Source organism: Schistocerca nitens, chromosome 3 (genome assembly GCF_023898315.1).
Source record: "Schistocerca nitens isolate TAMUIC-IGC-003100 chromosome 3, iqSchNite1.1, whole genome shotgun sequence".
Classification (NCBI taxonomy): Eukaryota; Metazoa; Arthropoda; class Insecta; order Orthoptera; family Acrididae; genus Schistocerca; species Schistocerca nitens.
The window spans coordinates 948,806,939-948,832,291 of record NC_064616.1 but is presented as its reverse complement, the minus strand read 5'-3'; the positions used below and the strand labels follow the sequence as shown (position 1 = coordinate 948,832,291).

The window sequence follows — 25,353 nt, the reverse complement described above, 5'->3', positions numbered from 1 at the left end:
TTGTTTCATTTCGCAGTAACTGCAAGCTTGCAGAACTAGAGTCAGATTCATATAAAGAACTTGCATTTAGATCCAATGTAGGACGTAGTGGGCTTCTTAAAACTCGTATTGGATTTTTGCAAGTTGTGTTATCTGAAATCAAATCATGCAGTTGACAATAACACAAAAAGACATTAGATTAGAGCTACTTTGTATGCAATTCACATTTTGTAGTGCAGATGTTGATTAATATGCAGTGCTCAACTCCTTACATTTTATGTAATTTATCATCTGATGGACTACAGCTCAATGAGTTGCACAGAGTTTAACTAATTTAATTCAACAAGAAAATTGTTTGCATTGATCTTATGCATGAGACACAACATATTTGTAAATGAATATATCATTTGAAACTACTGTGTTTCATTATGCACAGAAATGGGGCGCTAGAATATTACAACATTCACTTTTGAGACAACTGTACGAAGTGCTACCGTATAATGACTTATTTTGAAGTAGTTTTCATGTTCCTTACCTGTTGGATGTGTCTCCACAAGCAATGGCACGCTTACTACAGACATTTGTGAATAGGGATTTATAATCTGAAAACAAAAGTGAGACTTTTAAGTAGAGATTATTGTAGAAAACACGGAAGAACAGAGTGAAGATCTTACTTCTCCCGTTACTTCCCCCTCCCTCTATATTACACATAGATGCTAGAGATAATTGTAAAGCCATAATTATATATCTAAAAGCAACTGTTACTTATATATTTAGAAGACATTAAATGACAACAGCCTCTAGTTAAGATATGACCCATAAGTACATTAATTATACCCAAGCAATATAAAGAGGTGTATTGGTGTCCACTATAAATGTTGACAACCTATTCTCCATGTGTATCCCCCAATATAATATTTAATTACCAACTCATCATAAAAATGGTATTTGTACATGGAAAAAAAGAAGCAGCAGAAGTGGAGGAACAAACAGTGTTCAATAATTCAGTAAATGTACCATACTTCCTGTAAAACACCCATTGCTACTGTAGTGAATTAATCATTCTAAAATTTAATTACGACAGAGAGCTAGCCCGTAAATAACACACTTAAGAATTATCGGTCAAATTAAAGTCCGTGACGCCTGTGTTGTCGCTGGTTGTTGCAGTCTCTGAAAAGATGACATGACGTTTATTATTTCAAAAAACTGCTTGCCTTTCAAAATAGTTACTACATTAGCTGCCTACGAAAAATTCATCATCTACCATATTGGACGGAATATTTTTACCTAGAAACGTTGCGTCAGAATCAAAGTGACTAGTGTAGCCATCTGAAGAAAGTTTAATTCAATTGTGAATTTTTGTGTACACAATCACAAATTTAAGTTCGACAAAAGGCCCACCGCCAGTCTGGAGCCTATGCTGCATTAATGCAGCATAATATTTTCTGTTCTCTTTCTTTAGCGTGTCATATTTCTGTCGCAGCTGATCACTGGTTCTGCATGATGTTGTTTGTGAATTATAGAGATCGCATACTTTCTCCCATGCTTTGTTCTGAAATTTGGAAGGATATCTTATTGGTCAAACAAGGAAAACTTAATCATGTAACCAATTTCAAGAGATATTTCATTATACATACATTACAAGCTTAGTTAAATGTTTTGACTGACCTTTTCACTACATGATACTGCATCCGTTTTCTGGTTATCTATTATGCTTCTGAAATCGTGAACGATATCGACAAGCTTTAATACATGTTCCAGGGAATAAAATGGTCCAAATGGCTCTGAGCAATATGGGACTTAACTTCTAAGGTCATCGGTCCCCTAGAACTTAGAACTACTTAAACCTAACTAACCTAAGGAAATCAAACACATCCATGCCCGAGGCAGGATTCGAACCTGCGACCGTAGCGGTCGCGCGGGTCCAGACTGTAGCGCCTAGAACCACTCGGTCACTCCGGTCGGCTTCAGGGAATAGTTTTGGGCTCTCGATCGCTTTTCACTCATTTTAATCGAGTTCTTTTTAAGGACGACGAGACATAAATAAACTTAAAAAACGCGCGAAATTCCCAGAGTGCTCTCCTGCTGCTGCCAACTTAACTGAACGAGATCGCTATTCCAGGGTTAACTAAGAAGAGAATAACATGGAATTGTACAACGCGCTGTCAAAGTTATACCGTGGTTAACTTATTCTGTGGTTAGCTGACCTTGGATTTAACCGGGCGATGTACAAGCGGCCCAAAGCCTGTTCTGGATCAGTCTTACTCACACACCCATCCAAGTGCACAAAATCTCTCCAGATGCGTGGATATCGAGTAGGTTAGCACCCCTTATCAGTGTATGGTAGATATGAGAGTGTATGGTGATATAACAGGTGGCCATGAAGAAGAAACGTGTGGGGTTTACTCCTGATGAAGCTCCAGACAGATGGAGTTTGAAGCACATTACATAAATCAACTGTGCTATCAATTGTAAAGTATTGTTCAAATGGACAGTAATAAATTTTTATATATGCCAGATCACAAGTCCGGGTGTGTCACTAAATTTATCGGCAACCACTTTATAGATTTTTATAAAGTGTCCTTAGCTAGTGAGCGTTGCATTACCAGTTGAGGGACTGCAACATATAACTAAAGAATGGATCGCGTGTTTTACCCTGTGCGATACTGATTACGTGTTTCAAACCCTAACAAACAGTAATTGCAATGTGCTCCTCTGTACTCTCCACCAACCACAACACTGCGGTGTCAGCTAACAAATAGTTGCTGTATGGTAACATTCTACTGTATTTCTGTTGAGGTAATAGTGATACATGTGAGCTGACTGCTGTCTTTGGTGCTTTCCTGGAAAAAGAAGAACCACTTGCCTCTAAACTTAAGTGCATCTGCGTTAAAGGATGACAGAAAGTGGATTCAGTGATGGGTTTAGATGGGGTTCTAACGAGGTATAATTTTAATGATAGACTGATGATGCAATCTAGAGAGAGGGAGATGTTGCTGCAGACCATGTATCGCGTATTTAACCGTTTTTTCCGATGTTCTATTGAGGGTGTATCAGTTGTGTGCTATAACCTACGTTTGACTCGAATACAATTGCTTGTTGTATGTGTGTGACTTAGAGCACTATCTACCAGTGTTCCTTAACAGCAATCCTCTCAATCATCAGAGGACATCCAACTCATGTGTGGTGATGATGAAATATGTCCATCCTGTTTCGGCACCCTCTTCTAGATGAATGAAGATTTATGTGACGTACTCCATTCTCCTGCCACATCTTGGGCATAAAACCAAGTCTTCAGTTTCATAACTATGGTGATTCTAAGTTAGTGGCAGGCGTTTGTGAGGTACCCCAATCCCTGTGTATATATCTGCTTGACAGATGCCCTGATTATGGAGTTAGTGGCAGCATGGCGTGTAATTCACACGTTAAACACCGCTGCTGTGCATTTGTCTACTTTCTTGTGAGAGGCACTCTCCATTGCTGACGATCATTCTTTACAGGACTGATGCGAGCACAGTATAATTTCTGAACTGTGATTGGATCGTATGTGAACAGTGGGCGCTATACACCTCTTGAAAGCTATACTGTGAATGTGTCACAAAGACTCTATGTTTTTCCTTTTGGTGTAGATGGAACCAGTTTTATCTTTTTAAAGTTTATCTCCGTAGTGAGTAGGAAAGAAAACTTGTAGGGTGAATGACTGTCAAATGCTGGACATTTATGTCCCGCATAAGAATGCATGTGTGTTTTTGTTCTATGATCAATACTCTCTTACCAATACCTTCTTGTTACTGGCATCAGAGCTCGAACAATGCCTTAGAATTCGTAGCGCAGTTGATTTACAGGCTGACGATTATGAAAAAAAGCTTATTATTATTATGATTATGAAAAGATTATGATTATGAAAAAAAATTATGAAAAAAAGTTAATTAGTTACAAACAACAGCGTGCAAAGGCTTTTATTCATTATGTTAACGTCACTACAAATATTCGAATTTATGTTATGACATGCTTGATATGCCTGCCATCATTGACGATGATGTGGCGCAGACGAATAGCAAAATTCTGCATGACCAGCTGAAGTGTCGGGAAGTCGATGCTGTCGATGACCTCCTGAATGGTTGTTTTCAGCTCAGCAATGGTTTTGGAGTTATTGTTATACATCTTGTCTTTAATACAGCCCCACAGAAAGGAGTCACATGTGTTCAGATCCGGAGAATAAGGCGGCCAATCGAGGCCCATGCCAGTGGCCTCTGGGTACCCCTGAGCCAGATGCGGTCCCAAAAGTGCTCCTCCAGGACATCAGACGTTCTCCTACTTCGATGGGGTCGAGTTTCCTCTTGCATGAACCACTTCTTGTCGAAATCAGGGTCACTTTGGATAATGGGGATGAAATCGTCGTCCAAAATCTTCACATACCATTCCCTACATGAAGGTGAAGAGACTTTGGTATGGAGGGTGAAGAGACTTCTCTACCGCGAAATGTGGATTCTCAGTCCCCCAAATGCACCAGTTTTGCTTACTGACGAACCGATCCAAATCAAAGTGAGCTCTGTCGCTAAACCAAACCATATACACAGCCATACTAATTCCCATCATGCCCTGCTACCGGCTGTGCAGTTTGAACGTCCTAATGCAAACCATTCATAAATATGACGATTTTATTTCATGTGCTGTCACCGCCAGACACCACACTTGCTAGGTGGTAGCCTTTAAATGGGCCGCGGTCCGTTAGTATACGTCGGACCCGCGTGTCGCCACTATCAGTGATTGCAGACCGAGCGCCGCCACACGGCAGGTCTAGAGAGACTTCCTAGCACTCGCCCCAGTTGTACAACCGACTTTGCTAGCGATGGATCACTGACAAAATACGCTCTCATATGCCGAGACGATAGTTTAAGCCTTCAGCTACGTCATTTGCTGCGACCTAGCAAGGCGCCATTATCACTTGCTCTTGATATTATGAATCATGTACCGTTCAGACCGACGTTCACCATTAATGGATTAAAGTTAAGTATTCCACCAGCTACGTCCTTTTTTCTAAATTCTAATTTCCTTGTCCTGTTCCAGACCTCACGCCAGCTTGCGTGAGCAACGCGTGACTTTCGACCTCCTCTAGTAACACGGTGTTGGCTCTCCTGCCAACCAAAACATTTCATATAGTTCAATAATTGTAACCCTGTATGTAAAAACCTTCAAACTCAAACCGTCTGCATCTGAATCATGGGTAGAAACCACACCTTTCTTCTTCATAGGCGTTTGTTATATCACCACAACACTCTCATATCTACTATACACTGATAAAGGGTGCTAACCTCCTAGACATGAGAGCATCTGGAGAGATTTTGTGCACTTGGATGAGTGGCGGCCTTTTGGCTAAGATCAAAGTGTAGTATCGCTTCTCGGCCTTTTGGCTAAGATCAAAGTGTAGTATCTGTTCTTATCAGCTTAATACGAGCTGATATGGGCTGATCTCTGCACCGGGAAGCGGTCGCGCTTATTCTCTTGTTTCAGGTCCGCGACCTGAACAATGGAGCTTGTGGTGACGCTGCCGGCGGACGTCTTCCGCTGCCGGATCTGTTTCGTCACCAAGGCTGCTGGGAGACCAACTTTTGGCGAGTACAAGGACCACTCGGCCCTTCTTCGCCACTACAGGAGGCTGCACGACCCGGAAACGGTCCCCATTTTCGAGTGCGCGTTTTGCGGCCGACGCGACCCGCAGCTGAAGAAGCTGCGGACGCATCAGCGGTCCTGCAATGCAGAGTCCGCCACCCCCGGCGCTGCCAGTCGGGGGAGTGTGAGTATGGGACACGATGCCGTGTCTGACTCTCTGGGGCACCCAGAGAGGTCGGCCGGCGGGAGGTCACAGGCAAGGGCCCCCGAAGCTAGTAGGACAGGCCCTTCGTCCTTAGTTAGTGCTGGGCGAAAGCCACAGGCGAAAGCGGCTCGGGAAGCTAGTACCATAGGCCGCCTAGCCTTAGATAATAGAGAGGGGCTATGGCCACAGCCCAGTCCGGTCCCCGAAGCTAGTAGGACAGACCGGCTGGACTTAGGTTTAACATACGCGGCGGTCCTGACCCGCAGCAGCGTGGTGGGTTCACAGGCTGCCTTGCCCTCACCCTGTGTGAGTGTGCAGGCGTCGGTGACACCCAGGACGGCGGTGGTTGCTACCCCCGCGTCGTGCGTACTGTGTGTGCGCACGCCGAGGTGGTCTGGCATCCCCCTGCTGATACGCTCCGCGACGTCAACCGCGTCGCCACGAGTGCCGAGCGCAAGTTCGGGAGGTGAAGGCAGCACGCTGCCGACGCCTGCCGCCGAACGCGTCGCTCCGGCCAGAGGCGCAGTGTCTGGCAAAGGCCGCGGCTCGCCGCTGCCCGCGCCGGCCATTGCACCCAGTGGCGTACGCTGGCCACGTCGTGCGGCTGCCGCAGGCGCCTCCCGCCCGCCATCTGTCGGGAGCGTGGGTACCGGCCTGGGACTGCCGCCCGCATTCGCTACGCCGCCAACAGGTGGCTCTGCGATGCGGGCGGACAGTGGCAGGCAGGCTGCCTCGCTCGCCGCGACCGGTGGTGTTGTTACTCACGGCGCAGCCGCGCCGCTGGTTGACGCACCAAAGGCCGCGAGCCCGACGGATGTACCGGACGGTGTGGTGCTTGTGCGGTCGCAGACGTACACGCGCCGCGTTTCCTCTGCCCTGCCGGCGGCCACGTCGAGTGACGCCCGTCACTCCGTTTCCGCTCAGGCAGGGAGTGTTACTAACAAAACAGCTCCTGTTGCAGATGATGAGTGGCACGTAGTCACCCCCCGGAGGGACAAACGCCGTGCTACAGGTCGCAGACCGCCACCTCCTGACCGACGGCGCATCATACCGCCCAGTCCGCGTAACAGCGGCCCTGCGCGAGCCAACGCGTCTGGGCGGCCGGCGCGAGCTACACCTCGTGTATCTCGCGCCGGCGGCCGGGCACGGGCGACCGCTGGGCCATCTGTTGACGGCGCGGCGAACATCAGCCGCGGTGCGCTGGGCCCGAGCGCCAGGCCGGCGCGAGCTACACCTCGTGTTTCTCGCGCCGGCGGCGGGGCGCGGGCGACCGCTGGGCCATCTGTTGGCGGCGCGGCAAACAGCAGCCGCGGTGCGCCGGGCCCGAGCGCCAGGCCGGCGCGAGCTACACCTGGAGACGCCCGGCCGGCGCGGGCTACGCCGACTACCTCTGCGACCCCTGCGCCATCGGGTAGCGACCGTCGGGCACCCAGTCCGCGTAACAGCGGCCCGGGGCGAGCCAGCGCGCCCGGTCGGCCGGCGCGAGCTACACCTCGTGTTTCTTGCGCCGGCGGCGGGCCGCTGGCGACCGCCGGGCCATCTGTTGGCGGCGCGGCGAACACCAGCCGCAGTGCGCCCGACCCGAGCGCCAGACCGGCGCGAGCTACACCGGCCCCTGCTGCTACCGCTGCGCCACCTGTCATCGGCGCGGCGACCGACAGCAGCGCTGCGCGGCCCACACCAGATGGCAGCACGGCACCACCACCGACGCAGACGACGGAGCGGCGCGACGTGAGCGGAGGGACTGCAGCTGCGTCTCCTACACATGGCAGCAAGAAGAGGAGACGCCGACGTCGTAACGACCGTCCCAGTCCCAACCTCCCGCCGCAAAACTCCCGTCCTCCACCTGACCTGACAGACCCTCCTGTACCCTCCGAACAGGGCGCAACACAGGCAGCTCCGCCCCCCCCTCCCCCGGCCGACGCTCGGCTAACGGAGAGGCAGCGGCGCTGGCTGGCGGCCCTGGAGAGCGTCCACAACCAACCATGGGACGCATTCGTCGCGGTCGTCGAGGACTTCATCTCCGAGATCGCCGAGACGAAGCCACAACGCCAGGCAGCCGGAGATCGACAGGATGGGCCACCAGCAGCAGCGCACCACGGCCAGGGCCGCGCCGACGCTGCTGCCAATCCCCCTCCTCCTGCCCCTACACGCGGCCGCGGTGGGCAGCGCGGTAGACGTGGCGCACGGCGCGCGGCGGCCGCCGAGCGTCGGTACGACGCGAGTGCAGCGTCTGAGATTCAGAAGCTGTACCGCGCGGACCGGCGCAAGGCGATGCAGCGCGTCCTTGGCGAGACGTCGCCGTACTGCCAAATCGATGGCAACGTGCTCACGGAGCACTTTAAGGGGGTATATTCTAAATCTGTTTTTTCTGTTACAGATTTACCAGCTGCTGTCCCGGACTTTGCCGCCACCACGCCTCCTGATGTCAGCGAGGAGGTCCTGTCGCTGATCACCTCCGCGGAGGTGCAACAGCGGCTCCAGAAGGCGAGCAATACTGCTCCTGGGGCAGACGGAGTCACCTACTCGGACCTGCGACGTGAGGATCCTGGCTGCCATGTGCTGGCTAAGATCTTCTCGCGCTGCTGGAATGAGCGGAAGACTCCGGTGCAGTGGAAAGTATCCACTACCGTCCTCATCCACAAGAAAGGGGACGTCTCGGACGTGACGAACTGGCGGCCTTTAGCATTGAGCTCCACCATCTCTAAGCTCTTTGCTGCAATCGTTGCGGACCGCACTTCTCTCTGGGCAGAGCGGTTGAACCTGCTCTCTCCGGAACAGAAGGGCTTCCGCACGTTTGAAGGCTGCTATGAGCACAACTTCATTGTGCAGACGGCAATTGATGATGCAAGGCGCAGGGGAGGCCAAGCATGCTTTGCTTGGCTTGACCTGGCGAATGCTTTCGGTTCAGTGCCTCACGCTCACCTCCTTGGAGTACTGAGCAGGATGGGACTACCAGAGCAATTGCATCAGCTAATTGCCGATATGTACGATGGTTGCTCCACCCGTGTCCGTACATCTGACGGACTAACGGAGGAGATAGAGATCCTGGCGGGGGTCAAGCAGGGCTGTCCACTGTCGCCCATCGTCTTTAACCTCGCGCTTGAGCCGGTACTTCGCGCCGCAACCTCGCTCAGAAATGAGTGTGGTATTCCGCTTTGCGGCGTCAGTGTGAGTGCACTGGCGTATGCGGACGATATCGTGCTTCTGGCGCGGGATTCAGAGGCGATGCAGACGCTCCTCAATGTTGTGGGTGAGGCGGCGACGTGGGCCGGGCTTACCTTCAAGCCGTCGAAGTGTGCCACGCTTCACATCCGCCGTCGGCAGACACTAGGCTCGGTATTCGCCCTGCAAGGGGGAGAACCAGCCGTGCTCGGTGCGGGTGACGCCTACCTCCATCTTGGCGTCCCCACCGGGTACAAAGTCGCGCAGACGCCAACGGATGCGATCGCGGCAATTCGACGCGACTTGCAGCACCTGGACGCTTCCCTGCTGGCTCCCTGGCAGAAGATCGACGCTGTGCGTGTCTTCCTCCTTCCCAGGCTTGACTTTGTCATGCGGGGCGGAGCGGTACGCAAGGGGCCGCTATCTGCACTTGACAAGGCAGTGAAAGCGGCTGTCAAATCATGGCTCTTCCTTCCACAGCGCGCGTCCACTGAACAGCTGTACCTCGCGCTGGGAGAGGGAGGATGCGGCCTGACGCCGCTCGCGGACGCTGCGGACATCTCCACCATCGTCCACGGCTTCCGCATGCTGCACTGCGACGACGCCACCGTCCGCGACATCGCCTGGGCCACTCTATCCACGGCCGTGCGCCGCCGACTGGGGAGGGAGCCGAGTCGATCCGACTTGGCCACCTACCTTAGCGGCAGCACTGAGGGCGACCTCGCACGTGACGGAGGTGACATCCAGTCACTGTGGACACGCGTCAGGAACGCCACAAGGCGCCTAGCGCCGCGTGGCGTCACCTGGCGCTGGAGTGAACTGTTGTCTGAGTTGCAGGTGGAGGTCGGCGGCCGACCCGCCATCGCTGACGACGCGGAACACGACGGCATCGGAGGGGTGACGCAGCCGGCCACGGAGAGGACGGCGCCGGGGACTACACGACACCTCGAAGATGGCGGCGATGGACCGCAACACGATGATGACAGCGTGGGACGCACCGTCAACACTGGCGTCGAGCATGTCCGGGTGGGAGGGGGCGCCAAACGTCTTCTCTCGCGGACGCTCCGCGAGTGTCTGAGGCAGCGCCTGCGCCACATCCTACTCAGAAAACCGGACCAGGGGAAGGTGTTCGAGTGCACCAGGGAGTCCACAGCGTCCAACCACTTCATAGCGGGAGGCAAATACACTCGCTTCGCAGACTGGCGCTTCATTCATCGCGCCAGGCTCGGAGTCGTGCCTCTGAACGGATGTCGCCGCTTTGATGGGCGGGCAAATACCAACAAAGCCTGCCGACGCTGTGGCCACAACAATGAGACGCTCCCGCACGTAATCAACGCGTGTATGGTGCACTCAGCAGCCCTGCAGTATCGCCACAACGCGGTCCTCAACCGCCTCGCGACAGCAGTCGCTGGGCGGCCAAGGAGAGGAAACACTGCTGTTCCTGACATCAGGATCAACCAAGCCGTCATAGGGGACAGCAGTGGGCTGCGTCCGGACCTCGTAATAACTGACGAGGCCGCGAAGACTGTGACCATCGTCGATGTGACAATCCCCTTCGAGAATAGGCGGATTGCGCTCGACAACGCTCGGCAACTGAAGAGGATAAAGTACGCCGACGTTGCGCGCGGATTAGCCGCTCGCGGCTATTCCGTCACTGTCGACGCCCTGGTTGTCGGCAGTCTGGGGGCGTGGGACCGCCAGAACGATGCGGTGCTTCGGCACCTAGGCATCGCCAGCCGCTACTGCCAACTGATGCGGCGATTGATGGTGTCCGACACCATCAAGTGGTCTCGCGACATCTACGTTGAACACATCACTGGCCACCGCCAGTATGTGTCCCCCTAGACTGTGGCATGCTCTGACGTCAGGCTGCGAGACCCTCGAGACTGCAGTCGTCGGAGAACTTCGAGGTCGGTGCCTTCGTGTCGTCGGTGTCGAGATTCTCCTTCACGACGCGGGACCTGCGGCGCTACACCATCTTCGCGCCGCACTGCAGCAGTGCCGAGTCAGTAGCGGTGCGTGCGGTGCTGCCTGGTGCCCCTCCCTCCGTGGTGGCCGCCGAATATGGCCCCCACCTCGGTTGGCGCGGTGCTGGGCGGCGCCGTACGTGTGCCTACTGCCCGGCAGTCTCCAGCCAGCGTGGGAAGCAACACCCTCCTGCCACGACACCCCAGTGACGTCCGCCGCAAGGCGGACAGAGGGGAGAAGTCCGGCTGAGTGTGACCCGCCTGCGTGCGTGGCGCACCAGCCGCTGGCAGCCGTGCATGTGCAGTGTGCTGTCAGGGCATGGAGATGAATCAAATAAACACAAAATAGCTCCTAAATTAGGTCCAAACTACCCCTGATCTGACATAAGTAAGGCCGCGCCTACCGCGGGATTAATCTTAAGGTAATATACTTAAGTATCCGCGCCTAACGCGGCCTCATGATATTTAAGTAGTGGGCTTAACCCACGAACTAGAATAGTGATCAAATACTTAAGTACGGTTAGTACCGTTTTTTCTTAAATTTATCTAAACTTAATAAACCTGTAAAACTCGTATTGTATAGAGTCATGGATATTCTTTTCTTAAATTTATACTTCGTAAGATTGTAACTAAGAATTATCTCGGAAAATAAAAATCTGTTCTTATCAGCTTAATACGAGCTGATATGGGCTACCGAAGTTGAACCTTTCCTAAGCTTCCTTCCCAAATATTACCTCAATGACTAAAAAATCTGTTCTTATCAGCTTAATACGAGCTGATATGGGCTGATTTCTGCACCGGGAAGCGGTCGCGCTTATTCTCTTGTTTCAGGTCCGCGACCTGAACAATGGAGCTCGTGGTGACGCTGCCGGCGGACGTCTTTCGCTGCCGGATCTGCTTCGTCACCAAGGCTGCAGGCAGGCCAACTTTTGGCGAATACAAGGACCACTCGGCCCTTCTTCGCCACTACAGGAGGCTGCACGACCCGGAAACGGTCCCCGTTTTCGAGTGCGCGTTTTGCGGCCGACGCGACCCGCAACTGAAGAAGCTGCGGACGCATCAGCGGTCCTGCAATGCAGAGTCCGCCACCCCCGGCGCTGCCAGTCGGGGGAGTGTGAGTATGGGACACGATGCCGTGTCTGACTCTCTGGGGCACCCAGACAGGTCGGCCGGCGGGAGGTCACAGGCGAGGGCCCCCGAAGCTAGTAGGACAGGCCCTTCGTCCTTAGTTAGTGCTGGGCGAAAGCCACAGGCGAAAGCGGCTCGGGAAGCTAGTACCATAGGCCGCCTAGCCTTAGATAATAGAGAGGGGCTATAGCCACAGCCCAGTCCGGTCCCCGAAGCTAGTAGGACAAACCGGCTGGACTTAGGTTTAACATACGCGGCGGTCCAGACCCGCAGCAGCGTGGTGGGTTCACAGGCTGCCTTGCCCTCACCATGTGTGAGTGTGCAGGCGTCGGTGACACCCAGGACGGCGGTGGTTGCTACCCCCGCGTCGTGCGTACTGTGTGTGCGCACGCCGAGGTGGTCTGGCATCCCCCTGCTGATACGCTCCGCGACGTCAACCGCGTCGCCACGAGTGCCGAGCGCAAGTTCGGGAGGTGAAGGCAGCACGCTGCCGACGCCTGCCGCCGAACGCGTCGCTCCGGCCAGAGGCGCAGTGTCTGGCAAAGGCCGCGGCTCGCCGCTGCCCGCGCCGGCCATTGCACCCAGTGGCGTACGCTGGCCACGTCGTGCGGCTGCCGCAGGCACCTCCCGCCCGCCATCTGTCGGGAGCGTGGGTACCGGCCTGGGACTGCCGCCCGCATTCGCTACGCCGCCAACAGGTGGCTCTGCGATGCGGGTGGACAGTGGCAGGCAGGCTGCCTCGCTCGCCGCGACCGGTGGTGTTGTTACTCACGGCGCAGCCGCGCCGCTGTTTGACGCACCAAAGGCCGCGAGCCCGGCGGATGTACCGGACGGTGTGGTGCTTGTGCGGTCGCAGACGTATACGCGCCGCGTTTCCTCTGCCCTGCCGGCGGCCACGTCGAGTGACGCCCGTCACTCCGTCTCCGCTCAGGCAGGGAGTGTTACTAACAAAACAGCTCTTGTTGCAGATGATGAGTGGCACATAGTCACCCCCCGGAGGGACAAACGCCGTGCTACAGGTCGCAGACCGCCACCTCCTGACCGACGGCGCATCATACCGCCCAGTCCGCGTAACAGCGGCCCTGCGCGAGCCAACGCGTCTGGGCGGCCGGCGCGAGCTACACCTCGTGTATCTCGCGCCGGCGGCCGGGCGCGGGCGACCGCTGGGCCATCTGTTGGCGGCGCGGCGAACAACAGCCGCGGTGCGCTGGGCCCGAGCGCCAGGCTGGCCCGAGCTACACCTCGTGTTTCTCGCGCCGGCGGCGGGGCGCGGGCGACCGCTGGGCCATCTGTTGGCGGCGCGGCGAACAGCAGCCGCGGTGCGCCGGGCCCGAGCGCCAGGCCGGCGCGAGCTACACCTGGAGACGCCTGGCCGGCGCAGGCTACGCCGACAACCTCTGCGACCACTGCGCCATCTGGTAGCGATCGTCGGGCACCCAGTCCGCGTAACAGCGGCCCGGGGCGAGCCGGCGCGCCCGGTCGGCCGGCGCGAGCTACACCTCGTGTTTCTTGCGCCGGCGGCGGGCCGCTGGCGACCGCCGGGCCATCTGTTGGCGGCGCGGCGAACACCAGCCGCGGTGCGCCCGACCCGAGCGCCAGGCTGGCGCGAGCTACACCGGCCCCTTGCTGCTACCGCTGCGCCACCTTTCAACGGCGCGGCAACTGAAAGCAGCACTGCGCGGTCCACGCCAGATGGCAGCGCGGCACCACCACCGACGCAGACGACGGAGCGGCGCGACGTGAGCGGAGGGACTGCAGCAGCGTCTCCGAGACATGGCAGCAAGAAGAGGAGACGCCGACGTCGTAACGACCGTCCCAGTCCCAACCTCCCGCCGCAAAACTCCCGTCCTCCACCTAACCTGACAGGCCCTCCTGTACCCTCCGAACAGGGCGCAACAGAGGCAGCTCCGCCCCCCCCCCCCCCCGCCCGGCTAACGGAGAGGCAGCGGCGCTGGCTGGCGGCTCTGGACAGCGTCCACGACCAGCAATGGGACGCATTCGTCGCGGTCGTCGAGGACTTCATCTCCGAGATCGCCGAGACGAAGCCACAACGCCAGGCAGCCGGAGATCGACAGGATGGGCCACCAGCAGCAGCGCACCGCGGCCAGGGCCGCGCCGACGCTGCTGCCAATCCCCCTCCCCCTGCCCCAACACGCGGCCGCGGTGGGCATCGCGGCGGACGTGGCGCACGGCGTGCGGCGGCCGCCGAGCGTCGGTACGACGCGAGTGCAGCGTCTGAGATTCAGAAGCTGTACCGCGCGGACCGGCGCAAGGCGATGCAGCGCGTCCTTGGAGAGACGTCGCCGTACTGCCAAATCGATGGCAACGTGCTTACGGAGCACTTCAAGAAAACATATGCTAAATCTGACTTCTCTGTTTCAGATGCACCAGCTGCTGTCCCGGATTTTGCCGCCACCACGCCTCCTGATGTCAGCGAGGAGGTCCTGCTGCCGATCACCCCTTCAGAGGTGCAACAGCGGCTCCAAAAGGCGAGCAACACTGCTCCTGGGGCAGACAGAGTCACCTACTCGGACTTGCGACGTGAGGATCCTGGCTGCCATGTGCTAGCTAGGATCTTCTCGCGCTGCTGGAATGAGCGGAAGACTCCGGTGCAGTGGACAATATTCACTACCGTCCTCATCCACAAGAAAGGGGACGTCTCGGACGTGACAAACTGGCGGCCTCTAGCATTGAGCTCTACAATCTCTAAGCTCTTTGCTGCAATCGTTGCGGACCGCACTTCACTCTGGGCAGAGCGTTTGAACCTGCTCTCCCCAGAACAGACGGGCTTCCGCACGTTTGAAGGCTGCTATGAGCACAACTTCATTGTGCAGACGGCAATTGATGATGCAAGGCGCAGGGGAGGCCAAGCATGCTTTGCTTGGCTTGATCTGGCGAATGCTTTCGGCTCAGTGCCTCACGCTCACCTCCTTGGAGTACTGAGCAGGATGGGACTACCAGAGCAATTGCACCATCTAATTGCCGACATGTACGATGGTTGCTCCACCCGTGTCCGTACATCTGACGGACTAACGGAGGAGATTGAGATCCAGGCGGGGGTCAAGCAGGGCTGTCCACTGTCGCCCATCGTCTTTAATCTCGCGCTCGAGCCGGTACTTCGCGCCGCAACCTCGCTCAGAAATGAGTGTGGTATTCCGCTTTGCGGCGTCAGTGTGAGTGCACTGGCGTATGCGGACGATATCGTGCTTCTGGCGCGGGATTCAGAGGCGATGCAGACGCTCCTCAATTTTGTGGGTGAGGCGGCAACGTGGGCCGGGCTTTCCTTCAAGCCGTCGAAGTGTGCCACGCTTCACATCCGCCGTCGGCAGACACTAGGCTCGGTATTCGCCCTGCAAGGGGGAGAACCAGCCGTGCTCGGTGCGGGCGACGCCTACCTCCATCTTGGCGTTCCCACCGGGTACAAAGTCACGCAGACGCCAACGGATGCGATCGCGGCAATTCGACGTGACTTGCAGCACCTGGACGCTTCCCTGCTGGCTCCCTGGCAGAAGATTGACGCTGTGCGTGTCTTCCTCCTCCCTAGGCTTGACTTTGTCATGCGGGGCGGAGCGGTACGCAAGGGGCCGCTATCTGCACTCGACAAGGCAGTGAAAGCGGCTGTCAAATCATGGCTCTTCCTTCCACAGCGTGCGTCCACTGAACAGCTGTACCTCGCGCTGGGAGAGGGAGGATGCGGCCTGACGCCGCTCGCGGACGCTGCGGACATCTCGACGATCGTCCACGGCTTCCGCATGCTGCACTGCGACGACGCCACCGTCCGAGACATCGCCTGGGCCACTCTATCTACGGCCGCGCGCCGCCGGCTGGGGAGGGAGCCGAGTCGATCCGATTTGGCCACCTACCTTAGCGGCAGCACTGAGGGCGACCTCGCACGAGACGGAGGCGACATTCAGTCACTGTGGACACGCGTCAGGAACGCCACAAGGCGCCTAGCACCGCGTGGCGTCACCTGGCGCTGGAGTGAACTGTTGTCTGAGTTGCAGGTGGAGGTCAGCGGCCGACCCGCCATCGCGGACGACGCGGGACACGGCGGCATCGGTGGGGTGACGCAGCCGGCCACGGAGAGGACGGCGCCCGGGACTACACGACACCTCGAAGATGGCGGCGATGGACCGCAGCACGATGATGACAGCGTGGGACGCACCGTCAACACTGGCGTCGAGCATGTCCGGGTGGGAGGGGGCGCCAAACGTATTCTCTCGCGGACGCTCCGCGAGTGTCTGAGGCAGCGCCTGCGCCACATCCTACTCAGGAAACCGGACCAGGGGAAGGTGTTCGAGTGCACCAGGGAGTCCACAGCGTCCAACCACTTCATAGCGGGAGGCAAATACACGCGCTTCGCAGACTGGCGCTTCATTCATCGCGCCAGGCTCGGAGTCGTGCCTCTCAACGGCTGCCGCCGCTTTGATGGGCGGGCAAACAACAACAAAGCCTGCCGACGCTGTGGCCACAACAACGAGACGCTCCCACACGTGATTAACGCGTGTATGGTACACTCAGCAGCCCTGCAGTATCGTCACAACGCGGTCCTCAACCGCCTCGCGACAGCAGTCGCTGGGCGGCCAAGGAGAGGAAACACTGCTGTTCCTGACATCAGGATCAACCAAGCCGTCATAGGGGACAGCAGTGGGCTGCGTCCGGACCTCGTAATAACTGACGAGGCCGCGAAGACTGTGACCATCGTCGATGTGACAATCCCCTTCGAGAATAGGCGGATTGCGCTCGACAACGCTCGGCAACTGAAGAGGATAAAGTACGCCGACGTTGCGCGCGGATTAGCCGCTCGCGGCTATTCCGTCACTGTCGACGCCCTGGTTGTCGGCAGTCTGGGGGCGTGGGACCGCCAGAACGATGCAGTGCTTCGGCACCTAGGCATCGCTAGCCGCTACTGCCAACTGATGCGGCGATTGATGGTGTCCGACACCATCAAGTGGTCCCGCGACATCTACGTTGAACACATCACTGGCCACCGCCAGTATGTGTCCCCCTAGACTGTGGCATGCTCTGACGTCAGGCTGCGAGACCCTCGAGACTGCAGTCGTCGGAGAACTTCGAGGTCGGTGCCTTCGTGACGTCGGTGTCGAGATTCTCCTTCACGACGCGGGACCTGCGGCGCTACACCATCTTCGCGCCGCACTGCAGCAGTGCCGAGTCAGTAGCGGTGCGTGCAGTGCTGCCTGGTGCCCCTCCCTCCGTGGTGTCCGCCGAATATGGCCCCCACCTTGGTTGGCGCGGTGCTAGGCGGCGCCGTGCATGTGCCTACTGCCCGGCAGTCTCCAGCCAGCGTGGGAAGCAACACCCTCCTGCCACGACACCCCAGTGACGTCCGCCGCAAGGCGGACAGAGGGGAGAAGTCCGGCTGAGTGTGACCCGCCTGCGTGCGTGGCGCACCAGCCGCTGGCAGCCGTGCATGTGCAGTGCGCTGTCAGGGCATGGAGATGAATCAAATAAATATAAAATAGCTCCTAAATTAGGTCCAAATTACCCCTGATCTGATATAAATAACGCCGCGCCTACCGCGGGATTAATCTTAAGGTAATATACTTAAGTATCCGCGCCTAACGCTGCCTCATGATATTTAAGTAGTGGGCTTAACCCACGAACTAGAATAGCAATACAATACTTAAGTACGGTTAGAACCGTTTTTCTTAAATTTTATCTAAACTTAATAAATCTGTAAAACTCGTATTGTATAGAGTCATGGATATTCTTTTCTTAAATTTATACTTCGTAAGATTGTAACTAAGAATTATCTCGGAAAATAAAAATCTGTTCTTACGCTGGCCACGTCGTGCGGCTGCCGCAGGCGCCTCCCGCCCGCCATCTGTCGGGAGCGTGGGTACCGGCCTGGGGCTGCCGCCCGCATTCGCTACGCCGCCAACAGGTGGCTCTGCGATGCGGGTGGACAGTGGCAGGCAGGCTGCCTCGCTCGCCGCGACCGGTGGTGTTGTTACTCACGGCGCAGCCGCGCCGCTGTTTGACGCACCAAAGGCCGCGAGCCCGGCGGATGTACCGGACGGTGTGGTGCTTGTGCGGTCACAGACGTATACGCGCCGCGTTTCCTCTGCCCTGCCGGCGGCCACGTCGAGTGACGCCCGTCACTCCGTCTCCGCTCAGGCAGGGAGTGTTACTAGCAAAACAGCTCCTGTTGCAGATAATGAGTGGCACATAGTCACCCCCCGGAGGGACAAACGCCGTGCTACAGGACGCAGACCGCCACCTCCTGACCGACGGCGCATTATACCGCCCAGTCCGCGTAACAGCGACCCGGCGCGAGCCAACGCGTCTGGGCAGCCGGCGCGAGCTACACCTGGTGTATCTCGCGCCGGCGGCCGGGCGCGGGCGACCGCTGTGCCATCTGTTGGCGGCGCGGCGAACAACAGCCGCGGTGCGCCGGGCCCGAGCGCCAGGCCGGCGCGAGCTACACCTGGAGACGCCCGGCCGACGCAGGCTACGCCGACAACCCCTGCGACCACTGCGCCATCTGGTAGCGACCGTCGGGCACCCAGTCCGCATAACAGCGGCCCGGGGCGAGCCGGCGCGTCCGGTCGGCCGGCGCGAGCTACACCTCGTGTTTCTTGCGCCGGCGGCGGGCCGCTGGCGACCGCCGGGCCATCTGTTGCCGGCGCGGCGAACACCAGCCGCTGTGCGCCCGACCCGAGCACCAGGCCGGCGCGAGCTACACCGGCCCCTGCTGCTACCGCTGCGCCACCTGTCAACGGCGCGGCAACTGAAAGCAGCACTGCGCGGTCCACGCCAGATGGTAGCGCGGCACCACCACCGACGCAGACGACGGAGCGGCGCGACGTGAGCGGAGGGACTGCAGCTGCGTCTCCGAGACATGGCAGCAAGAAGAGGAGACGCCGACGTCGTAACGACCGTCCCAGTCCCAACCTCCCGCCGCAAAACTCCCGTCCTCCACCTAACCTGACAGGCCCTCCTGTACCCTCCGAACAGGGCGCAACAGAGGCAGCTCCGCCCCCTCCCCCCCAACCTAGCCAACGCCCGGCTAACGGAGAGGCAGCGGCGCTGGCTGGCGGCCCTGGACAGCGTCCACGACCAGCAGTGGGACGCATTCGTCGCGGTCGTCGAGGACTTCATCTCCGAGATCGCCGAGACGAAGCCACAACTCCAGGCAGCCGGAGATCGACAGGATGGGCCACCAGCAGCAGCGCACCGCGTCGCCACGAGTGCCGAGCGCAAGTTCGGGAGGTGAAGGCAGCACGCTGCCGACGCCTGCCGCCGAACGCGTCGCTCCGGCCAGAGGCGCAGTGTCCGGCAAAGGCCGCGGCTCGCCGCTGCCCGCGCCGGTCATTGCCCCCAGTGGTGTACGCTGGCCACGTCGTGCGGCTGCCGCAGGCGCCTCCCGCCCGCCATCTGTCGGGAGCGTGGGTACCGGGCTGGGGCTGCCGCCCGCATTCGCTACGCCGCCAACAGGTGGCTCTGCGATGCGGGTGGACAGTGGCAGGCAGGCTGCCTCGCTCGCCGCGACCGGTGGTGTTGTTACTCACGGCGCAGCCGCGCCGCTGTTTGACGCACCAAAGGCCGCGAGCCCGGCGGATGTACCGGACAGTGTGGTGCTTGTGCGGTCACAGACGTATACGCGCCGCGTTTCCTCAGCCCTGCCGGCGGCCACGTCGAGTGACGCCCGTCACTCCGTCTCCGCTCAGGCAGGGAGTGTTACTAGCAAAACAGCTCTTGTTGCAGATAATGAGTGGCACATAGTCACCCCCCGGAGGGACAAACGCCGTGCTACAGGACGCAGACCGCCACCTCCTGACCGACGGCGCATTATACCGCCCAGTCCGCGTAACAGCGGCCCGGCGCGAGCCAACGCGTCTGGGCAGCCGGCGCGAGCTACACCTGGTGTATCTCGCGCCGGCGGCCGGGCGCGGGCGACCGCTGTGCCATCTGTTGGCGGCGCGGCGAAAAACAGCCGCGGTGCGCCGGGCCCGAGCGTCAGGCCGGCGCGAGCTACACCTGGAGACGCCCGGCCGGCGCAGGCTACGCCGACAACCTCTGCGACCACTGCGCCATCTGGTAGCGACCGTCGGGCACCCAGTCCGCGTAACAGCGGCCCGGGGCGAGCCGGCGCGTCCGGTCGGCCGGCGCGAGCTACACCTCGTGTTTCTTGCGCCGGCGGCGGGACGCTGGCGACCGCCGGGCCATCTGTTGCCGGCGCGGCGAACACCACCCGCTGTGCGCCCGACCCGAGCACCAGGCCGGCGCGAGCTACACCGGCCCCTGCTGCTACCGCTGCGCCACCTGTCAACGGCGCGGCAACTGAAAGCAGCACTGCGCGGTCCACGCCAGATGGCAGCGCGGCACCACCACCGACGCAGACGACGGAGCGGCGCGACGTGAGCGGAGGGACTGCAGCTGCGTCTCCGAGACATGGCAGCAAGAAGAGGAGACGCCGACGTCGTAACGACCGTCCCAGTCCCAACCTCCCGCCGCAAAACTCCCGTCCTCCACCTAACCTGACAGGCCCTCCTGTACCCTCCGAACAGGGCGCAACAGAGGCAGCTCCGCCCCCTCCCCCCCAACCTAGCCAACGCCCGGCTAACGGAGAGGCAGCGGCGCTGGCTGGCGGCCCTGGACAGCGTCCACGACCAGCAGTGGGACGCATTCGTCGCGGTCGTCGAGGACTTCATCTCCGAGATCGCCGAGACGAAGCCACAACGCCAGGCAGCCGGAGATCGACAGGATGGGCCACCAGCAGCAGCGCACCGCGTCGCCACGAGTGCCGAGCGCAAGTTCGGGAGGTGAAGGCAGCACGCTGCCGACGCCTGCCGCCGAACGCGTCGCTCCGGCCAGAGGCGCAGTGTCCGGCAAAGGCCGCGGCTCGCCGCTGCCCGCGCCGGTCATTGCCCCCAGTGGTGTACGCTGGCCACGTCGTGCGGCTGCCGCAGGCGCCTCCCGCCCGCCATCTGTCGGGAGCGTGGGTACCGGGCTGGGGCTGCCGCCCGCATTCGCTACGCCGCCAACAGGTGGCTCTGCGATGCGGGTGGACAGTGGCAGGCAGGCTGCCTCGCTCGCCGCGACCGGTGGTGTTGTTACTCACGGCGCAGCCGCGCCGCTGTTTGACGCACCAAAGGCCGCGAGCCCGGCGGATGTACCGGACGGTGTGGTGCTTGTGCGGTCACAGACGTATACGCGCCGCGTTTCCTCTGCCCTGCCGGCGGCCACCTCGAGTGACGCCCGTCACTCCGTCTCCGCTCAGGCAGGGAGTGTTACTAGCAAAACAGCTCTTGTTGCAGATAATGAGTGGCACATAGTCACCCCCCGGAGGGACAAACGCCGTGCTACAGGACGCAGACCGCCACCTCCTGACCGACGGCGCATTATACCGCCCAGTCCGCGTAACAGCGGCCCGGCGCGAGCCAACGCGTCTGGGCAGCCGGCGCGAGCTACACCTGGTGTATCTCGCGCCGGCGGCCGGGCGCGGGCGACCGCTGGGCCATCTGTTGGCGGCGCGGCGAACAACAGCCGCGGTGCGCCGGGCCCGAGCGCCAGGCCGGCGCGAGCTACACCTGGAGACGCCCGGCCGGCGCAGGCTACGCCGACAACCTCTGCGACCACTGCGCCATCTGGTAGCGACCGTCGGGCACCCAGTCCGCGTAACAGCGGCCCGGGGCGAGCCGGCGCGTCCGGTCGGCCGGCGCGAGCTACACCTCGTGTTTCTTGCGCCGGCGGCGGGACGCTGGCGACCGCCGGGCCATCTGTTGCCGGCGCGGCGAACACCACCCGCTGTGCGCCCGACCCGAGCACCAGGCCGGCGCGAGCTACACCGGCCCCTGCTGCTACCGCTGCGCCACCTGTCAACGGCGCGGCAACTGAAAGCAGCACTGCGCGGTCCACGCCAGATGGCAGCGCGGCACCACCACCGACGCAGACGACGGAGCGGCGCGACGTGAGCGGAGGGACTGCAGCTGCGTCTCCGAGACATGGCAGCAAGAAGAGGAGACGCCGACGTCGTAACGACCGTCCCAGTCCCAACCTCCCGCCGCAAAACTCCCGTCCTCCACCTAACCTGACAGGCCCTCCTGTACCCTCCGAACAGGGCGCAACAGAGGCAGCTCCGCCCCCTCCCCCCCAACCTAGCCAACGCCCGGCTAACGGAGAGGCAGCGGCGCTGGCTGGCGGCCCTGGACAGCGGCGTCCACGACCAGCAGTGGGACGCATTCGTCGCGGTCGTCGAGGACTTCATCTCCGAGATCGCCGAGACGAAGCCACAACGCCAGGCAGCCGGAGATCGACAGGATGGGCCACCAGCAGCAGCGCACCGCGTCGCCACGAGTGCCGAGCGCAAGTTCGGGAGGTGAAGGCAGCACGCTGCCGACGCCTGCCGCCGAACGCGTCGCTCCGGCCAGAGGCGCAGTGTCCGGCAAAGGCCGCGGCTCGCCGCTGCCCGCGCCGGTCATTGCCCCCAGTGGTGTACGCTGGCCACGTCGTGCGGCTGCCGCAGGCGCCTCCCGCCCGCCATCTGTCGGGAGCGTGGGTACCGGGCTGGGGCTGCCGCCCGCATTCGCTACGCCGCCAACAGGTGGCTCTGCGATGCGGGTGGACAGTGGCAGGCAGGCTGCCTCGCTCGCCGCGACCGGTGGTGTTGTTACTCACGGCGCAGCCGCGCCGCTGTTTGACGCACCAAAGGCCGCGAGCCCGGCGGATGTACCGGACGGTGTGGTGCTTCTGCGGTCACAGACGTATACGCGCCGCGTTTCCTCTGCCCTGCCGGCGGCCACCTCGAGTGACGCCCGTCACTCCGTCTCCGCTCAGGCAGGGAGTGTTACTAGCAAAACAGCTCTTGTTGCAGATAATGAGTGGCACATAGTCACCCCCCGGAGGGACAAACGCCGTGCTACAGGACGCAGACCGCCACCTCCTGACCGACGGCGCATTATACCGCCCAGTCCGCGTAACAGCGGCCCGGCGCGAGCCAACGCGTCTGGGCAGCCGGCGCGAGCTACACCTGGTGTATCTCGCGCCGGCGGCCGGGCGCGGGCGACCGCTGGGCCATCTGTTGGCGGCGCGGCGAACAACAGCCGCGGTGCGCCGGGCCCGAGCGCCAGGCCGGCGCGAGCTACACCTGGAGACGCCCGGCCGGCGCAGGCTACTCCGACAACCTCTGCGACCACTGCGCCATCTGGTAGCGACCGTCGGGCACCCAGTCCGCGTAACAGCGGCCCGGGGCGAGCCGGCGCGTCCGGTCGGCCGGCGCGAGCTACACCTCGTGTTTCTTGCGCCGGCGGCGGGCCGCTGGCGACCGCCGGGCCATCTGTTGCTGGCGCGGCGAACATCAGCCGCGGTGCGCCCGACCCGAGCACCAGGCCGGCGCGAGCTACACCGGCCCCTGCTGCTACCGCTGCGCCACCTGTCAACGGCGCGGCAACTGAAAGCAGCACTGCGCGGTCCACGCCAGATGGCAGCGCGGCACTACCACCGACGCAGACGACGGAGCGGCGCGACGTGAGCGGAGGGACTGCAGCTGCGTCTCCGAGACATGGCAGCAAGAAGAGGAGACGCCGACGTCGTAACGACCGTCCCAGTCCCAACCTCCCGCCGCAAAACTCCCGTCCTCCACCTAACCTGACAGGCCCTCCTGTACCCTCCGAACAGGGCGCAACAGAGGCAGCTCCGCCCCCTCCCCCCCAACCTAGCCAACGCCCGGCTAACGGAGAGGCAGCGGCGCTGGCTGGCGGCCCTGGACAGCGTCCACGACCAGCAGTGGGACGCATTCGTCGCGGTCGTCGAGGACTTCATCTCCGAGATCGCCGAGACGAAGCCACAACGCCAGGCAGCCGGAGATCGACAGGATGGGCCACCAGCAGCAGCGCACCGCGTCGCCACGAGTGCCGAGCGCAAGTTCGGGAGGTGAAGGCAGCACGCTGCCGACGCCTGCCGCCGAACGCGTCGCTCCGGCCAGAGGCGCAGTGTCCGGCAAAGGCCGCGGCTCGCCGCTGCCCGCGCCGGTCATTGCCCCCAGTGGTGTACGCTGGCCACGTCGTGCGGCTGCCGCAGGCGCCTCCCGCCCGCCATCTGTCGGGAGCGTGGGTACCGGGCTGGGGCTGCCGCCCGCATTCGCTACGCCGCCAACAGGTGGCTCTGCGATGCGGGTGGACAGTGGCAGGCAGGCTGCCTCGCTCGCCGCGACCGGTGGTGTTGTTACTCACGGCGCAGCCGCGCCGCTGTTTGACGCACCAAAGGCCGCGAGCCCGGCGGATGTACCGGACGGTGTGGTGCTTCTGCGGTCACAGACGTATACGCGCCGCGTTTCCTCTGCCCTGCCGGCGGCCACCTCGAGTGACGCCCGTCACTCCGTCTCCGCTCAGGCAGGGAGTGCTAATAATCAAAAAGCTCCAGTTTCAGACAATGAGTGGCACATAGTCACCCCACGGAGGGACAGACGCCGTGCTACAGGTCGCAGACCGCCACCTCCTGACCGACGGCGCATCATACCGCCCAGTCCGCGTAACAGCGGCCCTGCGCGAGCCAACGCGTCTGGGCGGCCGGCACGGTCTACACCTTGTGTATCTCGCGCCGGCGGTCGGGCGCGGGCGACCGCTGGGCCCTCCTTTCGCGGCGCGGCGAACAACACCCGCGGTGCGCCGGGTCCGAGCGCCAGGCCGGCGCGAGCTACACCCGGAGACGCCCGGCCGGCGCTGGCTACGCCGACCACCTCTGCGACCACTGCGCCATCTGGTAGCGACCGTCGGGCACCCAGTCCGCGTAACAGCGGCCCGGGGCGAGCCGGCGCGTCCGGTCGGCCGGCGCGAGCTACACCTCGTGTTTCTTGCGCCGTTGGCGGGCCGCTGGTGACCGCCGGGCCATCTGTTGGCAGCGCGGCGAACACCAGCCGCAGTACGCCCGACTCGAGCGCCCGGTCGGCGCGAGCTACACCGGCCCCCGCTGCTACCGCTGCGCCACCTGTTACCGGTGCGGCGACTGAAAGCAGCACTGTGCGGCCCACGCCAGATGGCAGCACGGCACCACCACCACCGACGCAGACGACGGAGCGGCGCGACATGAGCGGAGGGACTGCAGCAGCGTCTCCTACACATGGCAGCAAGAAGAGGAGACGCCGACGTCGTAACGACCATCCCAGTCCCAACCTCCCACCGCAAAACTCCCGTCCTCCACCTAACCCGACAGACCCTCCTGTACCCTCCGAACAGGGCGCAGCAGAGGCAGCTCCGCCCCCCCCCCCCCCCTGGCCAACGCCCGCCTAACGGAGAGGCAGCGGCGCTGGCTGGCGGCCCTGGAGAGCGTCCACGA

General features: G+C 60.4%; 1 protein-coding gene and 1 pseudogene across 1 annotated transcript; both read left to right on the top strand.

Moving 5' to 3' along the window:
• Nucleotides 1-5,373: 5,373 nt before the first annotated feature.
• On the top strand, nt 5,374-5,485 carry LOC126250422 (U2 spliceosomal RNA; annotated as a pseudogene).
• Nucleotides 5,486-11,776: 6,291 nt separating this feature from the next.
• LOC126249501 (guanine nucleotide-binding protein G(s) subunit alpha isoforms XLas-like) lies at nt 11,777-13,479 on the top strand. Its single transcript, XM_049951154.1, has 3 exons — nt 11,777-12,043; nt 12,323-13,186; nt 13,255-13,479. The coding sequence occupies exons 1-3, from the start codon at nt 11,777-11,779 to the stop codon at nt 13,477-13,479; spliced, it is 1,356 nt and encodes a 451-aa protein (XP_049807111.1).
• The last annotated feature ends 11,874 nt before the right edge of the window (nt 13,480-25,353 follow it).